Source organism: Oryzias melastigma, linkage group LG5 (assembly GCF_002922805.2).
Source record: "Oryzias melastigma strain HK-1 linkage group LG5, ASM292280v2, whole genome shotgun sequence".
NCBI classification, from domain to species: domain Eukaryota; kingdom Metazoa; phylum Chordata; class Actinopteri; order Beloniformes; family Adrianichthyidae; genus Oryzias; species Oryzias melastigma.
This window is the reverse complement of record NC_050516.1, coordinates 18,651,086-18,667,514: the sequence shown is the minus strand read 5'-3', so window position 1 is coordinate 18,667,514 and position 16,429 is coordinate 18,651,086. Positions and strand designations below refer to the sequence as shown.

At 37.9% G+C, this 16,429-nt stretch overlaps 3 protein-coding genes across 5 annotated transcripts in view; all 3 read left to right on the top strand.

Annotated features, from left to right (window-relative positions):
- uba3 (ubiquitin-like modifier activating enzyme 3) lies at positions 1-4,626 on the top strand. Of its 2 annotated transcripts, XM_024270328.2 has the most exons (18): positions 1-137; positions 247-285; positions 897-1,017; positions 1,117-1,197; positions 1,277-1,359; positions 1,462-1,542; positions 1,787-1,830; positions 2,088-2,152; positions 2,272-2,427; positions 2,528-2,630; positions 2,731-2,844; positions 3,052-3,105; positions 3,232-3,268; positions 3,496-3,577; positions 3,668-3,768; positions 3,858-3,921; positions 4,033-4,087; positions 4,196-4,626. In XM_024270328.2, the coding sequence occupies exons 1-18, from the start codon at positions 118-120 to the stop codon at positions 4,282-4,284; spliced, it is 1,389 nt and encodes a 462-aa protein (XP_024126096.1). In that variant the 5' UTR covers positions 1-117; the 3' UTR covers positions 4,285-4,626. The 2 variants fall into 2 exon arrangements, with proteins under 2 accessions (XP_024126096.1, XP_024126097.1); XM_024270329.2 differs by lacking the exon at positions 247-285.
- A 672-nt stretch (positions 4,627-5,298) lies between these two features.
- tmf1 (TATA element modulatory factor 1) lies at positions 5,299-13,320 on the top strand (the record flags this gene model as incomplete). Its single annotated transcript, XM_024270315.2, is given in 17 exon segments — positions 5,299-5,671; positions 5,755-7,112; positions 7,944-8,047; positions 8,300-8,426; positions 8,551-8,656; positions 8,992-9,134; positions 9,374-9,540; positions 9,894-10,050; positions 10,206-10,298; positions 10,385-10,541; positions 10,634-10,826; positions 12,033-12,102; positions 12,185-12,277; positions 12,368-12,490; positions 12,596-12,748; positions 12,863-12,988; positions 13,127-13,320. Coding segments are annotated over 17 exon segments (3,447 nt in total). The 3' UTR covers positions 13,268-13,320.
- Positions 13,321-14,015: 695 nt separating this feature from the next.
- Positions 14,016-16,429, top strand: part of eogt (EGF domain-specific O-linked N-acetylglucosamine (GlcNAc) transferase) — a 27,260-nt gene continuing 24,846 nt past the window's right edge. For both annotated transcript variants that reach the window (XM_036211964.1, XM_024270327.2), the window contains exon 1: positions 14,016-14,121. The gene's annotated coding sequence lies outside the window, so the exon portion shown is untranslated. The remainder of the gene's footprint in view (positions 14,122-16,429) is intronic.

The window sequence follows — 16,429 nt, the reverse complement described above, 5'->3', positions numbered from 1 at the left end:
TTATAGCTCTGTACTTTCAAGATTATCCGGTTTTATTTTTGCTCCACAAACATAATACTATGACCCTCGAAGTTTGTTTCTCCTACTATTTACTCGAGCACTTGAAGTTACTCCAACATGGCGGAGATGGATGAGCCGTAAGTAGCTGCCGAAGAACCGCGAAAGAAAGCCCGAAAGATGCTTTCAAATCTCATGAACCCCTGGGAGTGCAGCATGAATCAACCTTCTTTTGTTCTCTCTTTTTAGGGAGAAGAAAAGAACGAAAGTAGTGGAGCTGACTGAGAAGTTAGTGATCAAATTGGTAGACTCGGCGGAACCTTTAATAGACAGGAAGCACGTAACGTTAGCTTACGGAGACAGCTAACCTGTTTGTAACCAAAATATACATTTAGCAAGTGTACTGTAAATGTTCGTGGCTCGCCACCCCAAAATAACTAACATGTTCTAAAAGTAAACATATTGTTTCATTCGCTTAGTATGCTGAGTCATGGCTCAAATCCATTCATCGCTGCCGGCATAGTAGCTATTTTGGGACGGCTAATAACATAGTCTAGTTACAGAAGCTGTTCAAGCAGGAGAGCTTCAGTCACCTGTCATCCAGGGGATTCAGACCTATGAGATAAACTATTTCCACATTTTCCTCCTCAAATGTGCGTTATATTTTATCCAACAAAACGCAAATATTACCTCAGCACGTTCATTTAATTCCATTAACGCTCTCTAGCTTATGCTACACTGTCTGGTGATGCATTTACAGTCCCTACCTGTAGAGGAAATAAGGTTTCTGTCCATTTTTTGCATGATCCCAGTAGGACAGTAATATTCCAATCATAAATACATTGAATTGATCTCAAAAGCTGCTGGTTTTGACAGCTAAATGTCTTTATCATCTCCAGCATGGTGGTAGACGGAGGATCTGGAGTTTCGTGTGAGTGGGGAGGCAGATGGAACCACATAAAAACATTCCTGGAGAGGCCAGGACCATTTACACACCCGGACTTTGAACCCAGCACAGAGGTAGCACCATCCCTCCAGGGTGTTGTGTTAGTTTATATTTTCGAATTTATTTTTCCATTTTGCTTTTCCTTATATATATTTCTTGTCTGATGTTTGAAGAGTTTACAGTTTTTGTTGGAAACCTGCAAAATCCTGGTCATCGGTGCTGGCGGGCTGGGATGTGAGCTGCTGAAAGATCTGGTAAACTGATCAATTTAGCATTTTTGAAAGATAGAAACACAATGGCATGTTTTTTCTAATCATTTTATTTGTGACTTAGGCTTTGTCAGGCTTTCGGAACATCAGTGTAGTTGACATGGACACTATTGATGTTTCCAACCTGAATCGTCAGTTTCTCTTCAGGTTTGTATTCTTTTAAGCTTCTCTTTTTTTCTCAAAAATTTTATATATGGATGTAATATTAGGAATGGCATTTTTTCCCATTAACATGTTTATTTTCTCCAGGCCTAAGGATGTTGGCCGACCTAAAGCTGAAGTGGCAGCGGATTTCATAAACAGCCGTGTTCCAGGATGCTGCGTTGTTCCGTATCCTTTTTAGTCAAATATAAAGAAGGAGATCAAATGAAATCTATTGTATGGCACTTTAACCCCTTGACACCTGTTGATGCAAATATGTATCAAACCACATCTTTTCCAAAGATCTGAGTGAAAACAAAAATACAAATATTTTTTTTTTAAAGCTGGAAATAAATTCAGGTGTCCAGAGGTTAAGACTAGGAATCATTACATTTTTTTCCTAACTCCTTTGTTTTCTTAATGGGGTGTACAGTCATTTTAAAAAAATTCAGGACCTAGACGAAACATTCTACAGACGTAAGTATTTGTGTTTAAAAGAGATCTGATGGAGGAGCAAATCTTAAAGATCGGTTATAGTATTGTCGTTTTATATGAATAACATATTATTGGTTGTTTGGTTAAATGTCTTAAAAAAAACTTTCACTCACAGAACATAAAACAGAATGACTTTAAATTGAAATTACTGAATTTGTTTGTGATTTTCAGCACCAATGTGTTGTCTCATGTCAGCTGTGTGGATTGTATCAACTTATCCCATATTTTTATCCATCTAGAATTCCATATAATTGTTTGTGGACTTGATTCTATTGTTGCCAGGAGGTGGATGAACGGCATGCTGGTAAGACATTTTCCTTGAAATGCTATCATAATCCCCATTTTTGTTTTTGGAGACAATTGAAACATTTTAGCTTAAGTGATCATCCTGTCCACACGGTATTAATTTGTGTTTCTATCCAGCTGTCTTTGCTGGTGTATGAGGACGGCGTGTTGGATCCAGGGTCCATTATCCCATTAATCGATGGTGGGACTGAAGGCTTTAAGGGCAACGCCAGAGTCATTTTGCCTGGTATGACCGCCTGCATTGACTGCACCTTGGAGCTTTACCCTCCTCAGGTATGGAAAATAAAAAAAAAAATATCTTTGAAATATATATAAAAGCAATTCTTGATGTTTGTCTTTGTTAAGAATATTAAAAATGTGCATTTCCTTGCAGATCAACTTCCCCATGTGCACAATAGCTTCAATGCCTCGTTTGCCAGAGCATTGCATTGAATATGTCAGAATACTGCAGTGGCCCAAAGAGCTGCCGTTTGGTGGTACGGAGGAACACTCTTTTCATTTTCATTATTGTGTTTCTGTTTGGAAAAATACATACAATATAATGATAACTGACTTAAATATATATGTGTGAATTAGATGGTGTAGCATTGGATGGAGATGACCCAGAGCACATCCAGTGGGTTTTTCAGAGATCTCTGGAGAGGGCAGCAGAATTCAGTATAACAGGAGTCACGTACAGGCTTACACAGGGTGAGCAAACAATTACTGGGTTTTGCCTCCAGAGTTTTGATAATTTACTTGTACTTCCTCTTGGAAAAAAGCTTCTTAAGGTTCCAACAACCGGGGGGGAAAAAAATACATTTTTAACGTGATGTTTTATAAAATCAATTCACCTTCATGATTTTATTTTATTTTTTTAAATTAAAAATCCCAGTACAAAGCTTTCGTATGTTGCAGGTGTTGTTAAAAGGATAATCCCAGCTGTTGCATCTACAAATGCTGTCATTGCTGGTAAGTATTTAGTAGTTATGATCCATAAGTAAATATGAAATGATGGTGTATACTTGTCCTGTTTTAGAAAGTACTAACTGAAGATGATTTGTATGTAATAGTTTGACTTTTTCTTGTTTGATCCAGCTGCTTGTGCCACTGAAGTTTTCAAATTAGCAACAAGGTATGTTTTGACAATCATTTAAAGATTGTAATATCTCACACGACTTATATATATATATAGTTCCATATAGAGACATTACAGACGTTTTTGTACAGAAGACAGGTTATTGTGTTTCTCTACGTTGAAGAATGTGGGAGGACTAGTTTGCTGATGGAACTGCAGGTTATATTTTGAGTCTGCGTCTTTCATTAAGTGACATTGTTTTTACTGCTTATTTTTTTTGTCAGTGCCTATGTACCTCTCAGTAACTACATGGTTTTCAACGATGTTGACGGCCTGTATACCTACACCTTTGAGGCAGAAAGGAAGGTCTGCACTGGAATCCCACGCTCCCATTAACGTATGATGGAATAGACCAGTGGGCTGTTGGGTTGAGGTGTGTTTTTGTCTTTTCTGCAGGAAAACTGCAGTGCTTGCAGACAGGTACCTCAGGATCTCCACTTTCATCCATCTTCCAAACTCCAGGAAGTGTTAGACTTTCTGACTGAGAGTGCATCATTGTGAGTTATCCTTCCTCCTGCTTTTCATATATTTGCTTGATGGGGATTTTTATTTGTTTCATGAGAAAACAAAAATATTTGCTTTCCAGACAAATGAAGTCACCTGCTATAACAGCCACAGTGGAGGGAAAAAACAAAACATTATATTTACAGGTATTTAATTTTAGAGTAGTTTACATTTTTATTTAATGCTTTTGTTATTTAATTACTTAAGTAAGAGTTTGTTTACATAAATTGCACTAAATCAGAATTATTTTTCTTCAGTCTGTAGCTTCAATTGAACAGAGGACACGAGCAAATCTGTCTAAAACGTTAAAAGGTGAGCTCCTTTACAAACTGAACTTTTTAAAGCAGATTTTACTGTTATTTAGATGTTTTTATAGAGCATTATTAAATCTCTTGTTTATATTTATATGTTTTTTTTCAGAGCTGGGACTGACAGACGGACAGGAACTTGCTGTAGCTGATGTAACGACACCCCAGACCGTGATGTTTCGACTTTGCTTTACCTCATAGAACAAGCAGAAGCACTCCCACTTAGTTCAAAACAAAATCAGCTCACAGCGAATCCAATCACAATGTTTAAACATGTATCTAATTTAATGGGAAAACTGGATGTTTTTGCACTGAAAAGCCAAATTGGAGTTCTGTCATGTTTTGGTTCCTTCCCAGAATTATGTAATTGTTATTTTCATCATTAAGTAGTTTTCTGTGCAAATGGAGAAATCTACACACTTTTCCCCAACAGTTTCTTCTGTACTTGTTCTGTTGTTTATTTATTTATGTTTCAGCTTTTTTTAGTTGCTGCAGCTTTTAAAGCTGAAACTGTACAGACTGGAATAAATTGCTTTTTTGGTACATAATGTCTGTTTTTTTTTTTTTTTTTAAGGGCACGGAACAACCATACCTTAAATCCTAATATGCAAGCTTTGCATAAAACAGTTAGAGCTTTGTTATTTTACATGTTGAACAGGATTCCAAATCAATGAAGAAGATAAATATGTACTTTGCCAGTTATAACAAAATTTATAACAATTTTGCATGATGTGAGTTTGAGTTTCTTTTAAAAACTTTACTCCTGAAGGCAAAATGTAAAAAATGAAACATATGGAGATATAAGTGTGTAAAGAGATGAATGATCTTAGATTAAAAGGACCGATCTTGTTGTATTTAGCACTATTGTAATATTTTAATGAAGTAAAATCAGTTTTTTTTTATTTGATACTTATTTTGCTTGTGTGTTCCTACAGTTTATTTTTATTTTTTCGGAGGAAATAAAGTGGTAGTCTGTAACCTGACCTGACTGTGACGTCATGCTGCTACGTGGAAAGGAAGTAGCAAACATGCTAATGCTAGCCGCGCGACAAGCTACAAGTTGAGAAGAGCGACCAAAACAAACGATGAAGGCTGCGTCAAGAAGACGGAAAAGCCTCGGATAAGGACAGCCGTTTGGCCTGACAACTACGATGGAGTTAGAGTCGAGATATTTACTAATACTAAATTGACTTAAATAGTCATTTTTTAAAAAAGAAATGAGGTGAAAGTATATCAACGCTCTCCAGACTCCACACATACGGTTGTCAGCTTGAGTTAGCTTCAGGAACTGCTAACTAGCTTACTAACTGCGAAGCTTTAAAGAACCGTAACGATCTTGGCTTTTGTTGCGTGCTATTGTAAAGTGGTCGTCTTTGGCAACACGGAGTTAAAACACAGCGTGCAGTTGTGAGCCCCCCGCCGCCAGACGCTGCTGCTAGCTTTTCAGTCAGAATGAGTTGGTTCAACGCATCTCACCTGTCCAGTTTCGCTAAACAAGCTTTAACATCGGCTCAGAAGTCCATCGATCGCGTTCTGGACATTAAAGAGGAGGACCAGTGGGGTGACACCGTTGTGATGCCATCTGATGGTAAGTAGCTCGGTGTATGGTTGAAACTGCAAATCATAGACGTGTCAGCAATGCTAACAGCTCATTACATCGTTTTTTGTCAGATGTTTCATTACCTGGAAAACTCTCGTTAAGTGGAGGATGGGGGATGACTCAGTGGGAAGCACCTGCAGAAGAAGAGCCCACCACTCCTCCGCCCTCATCGGGGGCCATTACTACTCCTGTCACCCGTACTGTTGTGGATGAATCTGAGAACTTTTTCAGTGCCTTTCTCTCACCCGGGGATGTCAACCCGGTTAGTAAAAGCCCGGTTGTGTCTGTACCCCCTACGAAAACCCAACGGAGACTTCAGAAGGAGGAGAAGAAAAGCAGAGAAGCTGTTTCTCAAGCCCAGAAAACTGAAGAGAGTCCTAATATAGAACCTGTTAAAGGTCCAGACAGTGAGACGGTAGCCGAGACTCCACTTGAGGAAACCAAGGATTCACCAGCAGCACCTTACAAAGACATTATCCTCCTCCAGCCAGTTTCCCCCACTACTGCTACTTCCAGTGATCTTCCTTGCAAAACTGACGAAAGTGAAAAAGAAGATGAAGGTTCACCGGTTCCGGCTGAACAGAACAAAACAGGGCAGTCAGACACTTTGTCAGAAAACACGGTGGAACCTGACGCCCCAAACCCACCTCCAGAGCCCTCAGCTTCTGAAGCGAAGTCTCCCACAGATTCTGCAGCCTCATCATCCTCCAAAGAAGCAAACCCAGATCAGAAAGAGCGCAAGACAGAGGATCGTCAAACAGACACCCCGTCTCCTCCGGTCAGCGCTTTCTCCTCAGGAACCTCTACCACAAGTGACATTGAAGTTCTTGATCACGAGAGCGTGCTGAGCGAAAGCTCCGTCAGCTCCAGACAAGAAACTGGCGAAAGCAAAGCAGGCCTTCACCTCATGCAGGGATCCTTTCAGCTTCTCACTGCCTCCACCTGTGGAGATTTTCCCCAACTAGAGGATTACCCGAAGCTCACGGAGAGCTGCGGTTCCTCCTCAGATGCATTCGAGCGGATCGATTCATTCAGCGTGCAGTCACTGGACAGCCGGAGCGTCAGTGAGGTCAACTCGGATGACGAGATCTCTGGCAGTCGGACTCTGGCGTCTGTCACCGCTGGTCCTGCTTCTTTAACGTGTGAGAAGCAGGAAGACGGAGTAATGGAAAAAGAGGGTGAGGAGGAGACGTCTGAGGAGAAGGAACACCCAGAGAGGACAAGGGAGCAGTCACTGGACGAGATGGAGGAAAGTGGGCGAAGTGCGACGCCTGTGAACAGCGAGCAGCCCGAAGAGCTGACAGAGATGGAGCCTGAAGCCTTTATTTCAGTGTTTGAGCCTCCGCTCAAAGCGGAAGGACAGAGCGATCTGCCCATCACCGAGGAGATGAAAAGTGTTTCTACTGTTCAGATATTGGAGCTTCAAAAGGTAATTCATTCATTTGTTGCATTTTAATTTCAAATGTGTGTTAATCATGTGTTTACTTTGTGGGCTAACTTTTTTGACTAAAATCCTTCTGGTCCTTCATGTAATTGATTGGATCTAAAAAAAAAAATGTCGTCATAAGTTAGTCTTGGAAGCACATAATCATGTTTTTTGTGCAAGTCAATACCACAAATTCACTTTAGATTGTTGTTATCATGTAAGAGGAGTACAAATAATGTAGAGCTGTTGAAACTCCCATTTCTATATTTTAAATACGGTTGTCCTTTGCTATATTGTCGTTTATCTTTGGTGGTCTTGCAGAATTTTTCCTTTTTTTTTTTTTTTTTAAACAGCTCACAGTGTTCTGCATTCTGGTTGGCTGTTAAACATTGTCAATCAATGTCCTCCTCGCTGTATCTCCTGTACAGAATGCGTTCAGCTTTTCCAGATCTACATAAATCTCCGGTCGCGAGCAGATCTTTGTTTTATTCCTTTTAAAGTATATGTTCAAGTTAAAATGTCACCATTTCATAATAATGAACTTATTTTTCTATGAAGGTTTGAACTTTGAGTGTTTAAACAAGAGAGGAAAGTTTGAAAATGTTAATGTCTGTCGAAAAATGTTGCAATTTGTATAGTGAGGAGTTTTTAGTCTTTAATTACTGTAAAAATAAAGAGGACTACTTTGTGGATTTCACATATCTCCCATGATAAATGCGGGAACATTGTATCACAAAGTCTTATCTTTATGAAGGGTAATTTAAAGTTTCTCTTAAACACATCTTCTGACATTTGGCATCAAACATCAAACCATTGTTTTTGTCAATGTTTCAGGTAATCGATGATCTGTCCAGTCGCCTTGAGAAAAGAGAGTCCCAGCTGCTGGCGGTTAGCAAAGAGAAGGCCAGGCTGGAGGAGGATTGTGACAATTTGAAAGAGTGAGTCCCTCAAACACCAGATTCCCACAGAGGAGTTGCTAATGTTGACAGACAAGTCAAACAAGACATTGCAAACCTGCAGTAGAGAAAAGAAGTCAATAGAGTTTAAGCATATCAAAGACCACAGCAACATTTTTTTTAAAACATTATTTTACTTTTAAATTTAGAAACGTTTTCTCAGATTTTTTTTAAGTAGTGTTAAGTGTGTTTGCAACGAGTTCTGCCCTTAAACGGGTCTATTTTATTTTTCAGTGAAGTGACAAACTTGAAGGAAGAAAGCTCCACTGTCCAGTCCCTAAAAGATGAATTCACACAGCGCATTGCAGAAGCCGAGAGAAAGGCTCAACTGGCTTGTAAAGAAAGAGACATCGCCAAGAAGGTATAGACATCAGTTTCTATGAGCTCTGCCGGCTATTAGTCCATTGTTGCCACTTAACCATCATCCCCCTCTTCTTTCAATACTACACCTTTGTCAAAGTTTGCCATTCTTTTTAACGTAACAGGAGATAAAGGGCCTCCGAGAGGAGCTTTCTACAAGACTGAACTCCAGTGATACAATGGAGATAATCAAAGAAAAGGAGGAGCAGATCAGGGGGCTTCTGGAGGAAGGTGAGACTTGTGTAAAAAGGATACTCATTGGAGACTCTCACTATTTTCTGACACGACTGATGAAACGCTTTGTCACCTGCTCAGATTTGCACTCAGTGTAGCAGAAGCATCCTGCTTGGCAACTACATAAATATCAGTGTGTCCTCCTACATCAGAAATGCATTTCTTAGTTGCTGTGTTACACACTTTTTAACAAAAAAGAGACAAATGTTATCATTGCAGCCACATATTCAAAATATTAGATTTAATCTTTCTTGCCTAAAATGCCTAAAAATTACTATTCAATTACTACTCGCATAAAGTTTAAACATCTATTTTCTTCGCTCATGTTTTAGGTGAAAAGCTTTCCAAGCAGCAGCTGCAGCACAGCAACATCATCAAAAAACTGCGTGCCAAGGAGAAGGAGAGTGACGCAAAGATAATGAAACAGCAGAAGAAGATCAAGGAGCAGGAGGACGAGCTCAAGCATTTGCAGGAGGTCAGGATGAAGAGTTATCCCCCCCAGAAGCCGTTATCACCTGCTATCAAAACATTTGTGCCATTTCAAGTTTGAATGTTGCTGGTTAAACTTAAGGGAACCTCTGTCTTCATTCTATTTAAAGAGAATAAATCCTTGGTGGTACTACTTTGCATATCCGTTTTTTGTGCTGCATAAAATATTTAGCCTCTTCACTTAACTACTCAAAATATTCACAGTTAACTCTTTGGTGCATCCAGGTACTCGATGGGAAGGAGGAGGTGGAGAAACAGCACAGGGAGAACATCAGGAGGCTGAACGGTGTTGGAGAACAGCAGGAAAAGGATCTGAGCCGGCTGCAGACGGACGTGGAGGAGCTGCAGGAGAAAAATAGAAGTCTTGAGGCTGCACTCGATAACTCCTACAAGTAAATAGTGACACACCCTGCTACTAACACGATCACCAAAGATCTGATTCCTGGAGCAGTCTAAGCTTAATGCACAATTAAAAAAGCACAATGGTGTCACTAATTTTTTCCCTTCTTTGTTGTTAAATTTTTGAGTTGCAGTTAGTAGTTATCAAACTAAAACCATCTTAAGTTGGTCGTAAACACCTACATTTGTGATGTCATAAATGGCAAATTCAGTATTGTGCTGTAGCCATGAATTAACGTTCAAACTTGTTCTTAAAAACATCTTTCAGGAAATATTTTATACCCAAAGCAATGACTTCCCTATTAAGTGTTCAGTTGTATGTTAATCTGTTGTCATCTGTTGTCAGGGAGCTGGCGGAGCTTCATAAGATGAACGCCAGCCGAGTCAGTGAGGCTGAGGAGGCTGCTCTGAGCAGGGAGACCCAGGCCAAAGAGCAACTGAGCCTGACTCTGGAGAAGGCCCAGGAGGAGGCCCGGATACAGCAGGAGGTGCTGGCCAACCAGGTAAAACCACAACATATAGACCGCTGTTCTACTCTGCAGGCATGGCCATCTTTTAACTTCCCACCAAACCTGGCTGTTTGTTAACATGCTGCTTGTATTCCCCCATGTTCTGTCAACAATAACCAGACAGCACATCAATATTTTACTGTGCACAGGTGGCTGATCTGAGGCTCGCTCTGCAGAGAGCAGAAATCCAGCAAGCAAGGAAAGAAGATTATTTGAGGGAGGAGATCAGTGAGCTTCAGCAGGTACAAGAAAAAAGGCTATTTGAAAGAAAAAGAAACATTTGTAGGTAAATGTGTTGGTTGCATTTAGGGTGTCTTTTTTATTTCAGAGATTGCAGGAAGCCGAGAACAGAAACCAGGAGCTCAGTCAGAGCGTCACCTCGGCCACCCGACCTCTTCTGCGACAAATTGAGAACCTGCAAGGCTCATTAGGGGTACAAACGGCATCCTGGGAGAAAATAGAGAAGAACATTTCTGACAGACTAGGTAAAATGTTTATATGAACTCTCAATCATTTATGCATTTACTTTTATAACCCCCCATCTTGTCATCTTTCTGTGTACTCGTTATGTCAACAGTGGACGCCCAGGCTCAGCTCGCGGTTGCTGTGGAGAAGGAGCGATCCGCAACAGAAGAACTACTTTCCATCAAGGCTCAGCTGGTTTCTCTGGAATCTCAGAATTCCTCACTCCGCCATGAAAAAGCTAAGCTTCTTACACAGGTGGAAGCTGAAAAAAACAAAAGAGAGAAGCTGGAGGATGAGAGCAGCAGGTAAGCTAAATCTAAATCTACTAGAATGACATGATTATGTGGTTTTACCTTCAGTTAGCTATGGTAACTTTGACATTTGCCACTATACCTGATCCAGAATAATCTGATATCCTGAACAACACACAACTATGTAAATCAAGCCATGTTTAGATAAGCTAGCTGGAATTTACTGACTTTGTTTGGGATATTCTTCCATCTAAACACATTTTTTTTTTTTTAATGAAATGCATATTAGATGAGACGCAGGGTTTCTTACTGGGTTCAGGGGTTCATCACCATCAGCTGATGAGTAATATAAAATTGAATAAAAAGTTGTCTCCATTTTGCAGTTTGGGAGATCTGGATAAAAATAGTTGTGTAATTGTTTTCTTGGATCCCCTTTTTGAAAGACTAAAAAGTTATTGTTTTTTACATTTTAAATTAGAAGTAAAAAGGGGCATTGTATATTTACAGTAATGGCATTGCATTCGTTTTTTTTAAAGTATTTACTCAAATGACTTCATTTGCCTGGTTGGATGTTTTGACAGGAAATGTCTGCTGTATAAGGGCACCATCAAGCATTTATAACTTTTTTTTGGAAACGTATTGAAAATTGTAAAAATAGACATTTGTTTATTTAAAAAAGGGTAAAGTTTCTTATATTCATCGGGCAAAAAACTCTGATTTTTTTTTTTTTGGTTGCAAACCCTGACTGAGTTTCCAGTTGGTCTCAGACTTCTGTAACCAGACCCAAAATGTCAATTAAAAGACACTAATTTGAACAGACATGAACAATAAAATTTCTTCTACATTCATTCGTTTTCTTACACAACCTTTGAGTAAGTCTGTATAAAACTCATTTCTAGGACATCCCCTGCAGACTGTATTGACAGACGAATGGCCTTTGTGCTAAAAGGTCATGGCTTAGGAAGTGGCTTTCATTCTGGGCCAGTGGGTAACATGTCAAAGTGCAGATCAGAAGATTCTAGGTTTGTCTCCTGGCTGGCTCGACGTGTTTTGTTCTGTGACTCTTTCATAGGAATTTGCTGCCAACTATCCTTATAAATCTATTTATACGAGTGAATGAACATTTTTTACCATTAAGAATCCCGTTTACATTCTGAGGAAGAGAAAACAGATTTTTTGTTTGCCTTTATTTAAAAAAAAGTGTAATTACTGTTGATATTTTGTATAGTTGTTATGAAAATGTATTATTTTGTTTTGTAGAGAGCATGCTGAATTAACAAATTTACGAGGCGAGCACAGTCGTTTGATGGAAGAGGCCAAAAAAGAAAAGGTACCATAATTCATTTTCTGTTATTTCATGTTCTTTCAAAAGAAACAAACGCTCATGTGTATTTTCATTCTTTGTCTTTCAGCTGCTGCTGGTCAACCAACTAGAAATGGAGAAGATTAAGGTGGAGAAGGAGAAGAAGAAATGCTATTTGGCACAAGAGGCTCTAAAGGAAAAGGTTTGGAGTGATTCTAGGATTTTTTCAGCTGCTCATTTGGTTTTGTTTCTTACAGTATAAACTTGTCCTTTTTTATTTGCTCTGAATTAGGAGCGGAAGGCAATGACCAACTCTGTAGGAGAGGCCCCCGGATCTTCCACACCCTCCCTGTCTCGTTCCAGCTCCGTCAGTGGAGCAGACAATGTTGGGCTGCACATTTCTGTTCTCTCACAGGTGCGTCCATTCAACCAATTTTTAATTCAGTTAAAAAAAAAGAAAAATCTAAAACTCAGAAAACTATTGTTTTCTTAATGCTATCCCAAATTCATTTACACCCAGGATGACTCTCTAGACCACTCTCTGGGAACAATGTCGATGTCAGTGAGCGGGACCAATCTGTACGAGGCCGCCAGGCTGTCAGGAGGCTCCAGTATCATAGAGAACCTGCAGTCGCAGCTCAAACTCAGAGAAGGAGAAATAGCACAACTGCAGGTGGGGCGCTGTTTGCTATTCCGGTTTAAAGAATCTTTATTGTTCATGCAATATTTCTGAATGCGTTTCCTTATATAATTATCGCAAATGTTTGCTTTCTTTCATCTTTCATAGCTTGAGATTGCAAACTTGGAACGGAGTCGTGCTGTGATGACAGAAGAACTGGTTCGACTGACAAACAGGAACGATGAGATGGAAGAAATGGTGAAAGGCATTCCGAAGTTGAAAATTCAACTCAAGGTGCAAATAATAATTGTTATTCTTTATCATGCAAATCAGAAACGCTTTTTATGCACAGTGAGGATTGTAAATGGTAATCTCAGTTTCAAGAATCTGTTCATTAATCTATCTTCTCACTTGTGTTCTTTGGCATTTTAGGATCTGGAACAAAGACACAACACCATTCTACAGATGTATGGAGAAAAAGCAGAGGAAGCAGAGGAGCTGAGGCTGGACCTTATAGATGTAAAGAACATGTACAAAACTCAGATTGACGAATTGCTGCAGAGCCGGAAATAAACCAGAATCACTTACAATTTTTTTTTTGCATTAAATTCCTCCATTGAAAGAAATATGTTAGTTTCAGCTTATCCTTACCTTCTCTTTATTTAATCACCTATCCAAGTTATTGTTGGTATACAATGAATAGGTGTGATAAGGCAAATCAAGATTTAAATTACCAGATTATTATGAAGGACAAAAGTCAGTCTTTTTGAATCGGTTTTTGATCTGAATTATTTGGGATTTTACTTTGCTCATTATTCTATCAGTGATATGGTTTTGTAAATAACATTTTTAGCTAAAATTCACAAGCCTTTTTGCACTACACAAATCCAATCATTTCCTAACACATTTACAGAGTGATTTAGGGAATATTTTAAGACTTGTACATATGTATGTCTGTGGGTACCATAGAAATCACAAAATGTGGTCTGAAATAAGGGTTATCTGTCACTGAAATCCTAAAGAATATGTTTTAATTTGATTTGAGTATTTATTTATATATTAAGATTCATTTACTTAGTTGCCAGAGGAAAAATCACATTTATTTTAAATGGGATCACATCAGATGCTAGAAACATGCATTTTCACAGCATTCACAATATCTTGATGCTACAGAAACTATTGAAATAAATGAAAGTTCAAATGCATCCTAAGCTGTTGTCCTATTTTTATTTTATTTATTTTTTATTGCATCGAGTTTTTCTTTATGTATTTAAAAAGTGTTCTGCGACGTGAGCGTTTTAACCAGTGTATTTGGCGCCACCTGGAGGTCATAGGAGCGTAGTGCAGCTAATGTGAGATTTCCGGTGTTATGGCGACCACACGGCAACATCATCGCTTCAATCAGCGCGAGCAGGCAGCGGCTTTAGGTAAACCGGCTTCCATACAAAATATTGTCACATTTTCAAATTCAGTAATTAACTGTATATGTTGTTGTTTTTCTTTGTTGAGCTGTGGAAAATTCCATCTTTTATCCAGCTCAGTTCTCGCGTTGCCTCAAAGGAGCAGCTAATTAATGATACAGAAGGATCCCGGCTAGCCTCCGTATTATTAAGACATTTCAACCATTAGTTAACATCTAAACGCGTTTTTCTTAAATTTACTCTCTAACGAAGAAATAAGGAGTGCATTAATCTGTCGATGAACTTTGCATTCAGAGCCTTGAACGCGTAAAGGAACTAACTGTTTCAGCTCACCGGCAAAGTTAAAGGAAACTTTGGTTAATTGCAATTGTTGTTAAAAAGCTAGTTAAAACTTGACGAGAAGATAACTGAGTCTAAACAAGTGTTCCCGGGTCCTCTAAGTATGAATAACATGTTCGAAAATGACTTACTTTTTGTTTTTAATTTTATATTTACATGTTTTTTAAGTTTGTCCGTTACTCCTTCAGGAGAAATGTATTTAATTAATTTGTGACATAACACCCACGCAGACAGTTTTAGTAGACAGAAAAAAGCAACCAAAAAAGACATCAACAAAAGCAAAATTCCTGCGTTAACCTTAATACTGAAGAAAAACATGTTATTTATTTACTTATTTATAGAATAATAATAAAAAAGATTATTAAGAGAAGTATAATGTGAAATGTCCATTTACGTAACAAGGATGCTTGACTTTGATCAGATACAAATAATAATGGAAAATAAACAAATTAATTGAATATGATCACTTATTTTCTAATCATTTCACTCCACTCTTTCGTCATATGTGGTTAAAATGAATCATTCCTAATGAACATCAAATCTGTAATTTTTTTAAAAACAATTTCTTAAATTATACAGTGTCTATATAGATATATTTTTCTAATGCTAAATAATTTGCACATATTTTTATACTTGATCTGAATATGTGATAATGATTTCTGAAATCATGTTATGTCTATTTAAATCATGTACTTCATTCTTGTCATGGGATTTATTGATACTTGTGTTTTTAAAATTACCTGAATGTACGTTGGTAAAGTATAAATAATTTATTACAAGTCAAGAGACAATTATTTATGTGCAAAAAAAGTAATAATAAATGAAATATCTATAGTTTAATTGTGTCGTATGTTGTATGCAAATGAGCTAACGTGTCTATTTATGATAAAGAATATAATTAAATTATGTTTGTGGAAATATGCACATTTTCCAACAAATGTATTGACCAATTATCCTAAGTTTTATATATCATTGTGTATTGCATATATATATATATATTTTTTTTTTCTTTTTTTTATTTATTATTTTTGCTTTGATTTATTGAAATAAACCATTTCCAATCAAATCCAATACACAGTTTGAGAAGGACTATGGATGAAGACCCTTTATTTTCCATTCAGTCCAAACTTACATTTACATACAGCATTTTTACAGAATTACAATGAGTAATTGGAGTAAACATACACTGAGGATTATTGATTATTGTAAAAAAAATCAACTTATCTTGTTTAATCTCACAATGAATGAATCCATTGTGTGTATTTATTACCTCATCTTTTACAATTGCTTTGATTTTTTTTTTTTAAACAGATTGACAGTTTTTAATGTCTTCCCTACAGTTCTTCCATATGTGAACCCCTCTCGAGGAGATACAGTTATGTTTGTTCTCACAGTTGGGTTCATGAACATATGATTTTGTCAGACTTATCACAATGTGTTGGTAATTTTCAAGTTAAAGTGGCAAACATGTTTTACCAGCAGTGATGGTGGGCTCATTTATTGACTGTAAATTAAGTTTTGACAAGGAAAACCCTCAAATACTAAACATCTTCAGACTAGTATTATATTATATTTTAAATCAGTTTGCAGGGAGTGTTAGGATAAATTAAAAACATTTGAGGTTTTTAATGGATAAAAATAATAGTTTTGGGGAAAATTCATAGGCAAAATGATTCTTTATGATAAAATAAAAGATTAGTTGCCCTTATTTATAGTTTACATCTACTTTTTAAAATAATTCTTCAAACAGACAGATTGTGAAGTTCCCACAAGTCATTGTTAAGAAACTTGCGGTATAGACAGTTTCTAACTTCCTCCCTTCCTTTAGAGGTGAGAATGTTTGGAGGCTATTGTTACATGATACAATGCTTTGACAAAGGTCAGGCTTGAGTATTAAATCCTCTGTCACTGATAGCCAGGGAGAGGGGTTCTGTTTTGGCCACCTTAATATGTCACATGGGTGCCAGCCGTTGCA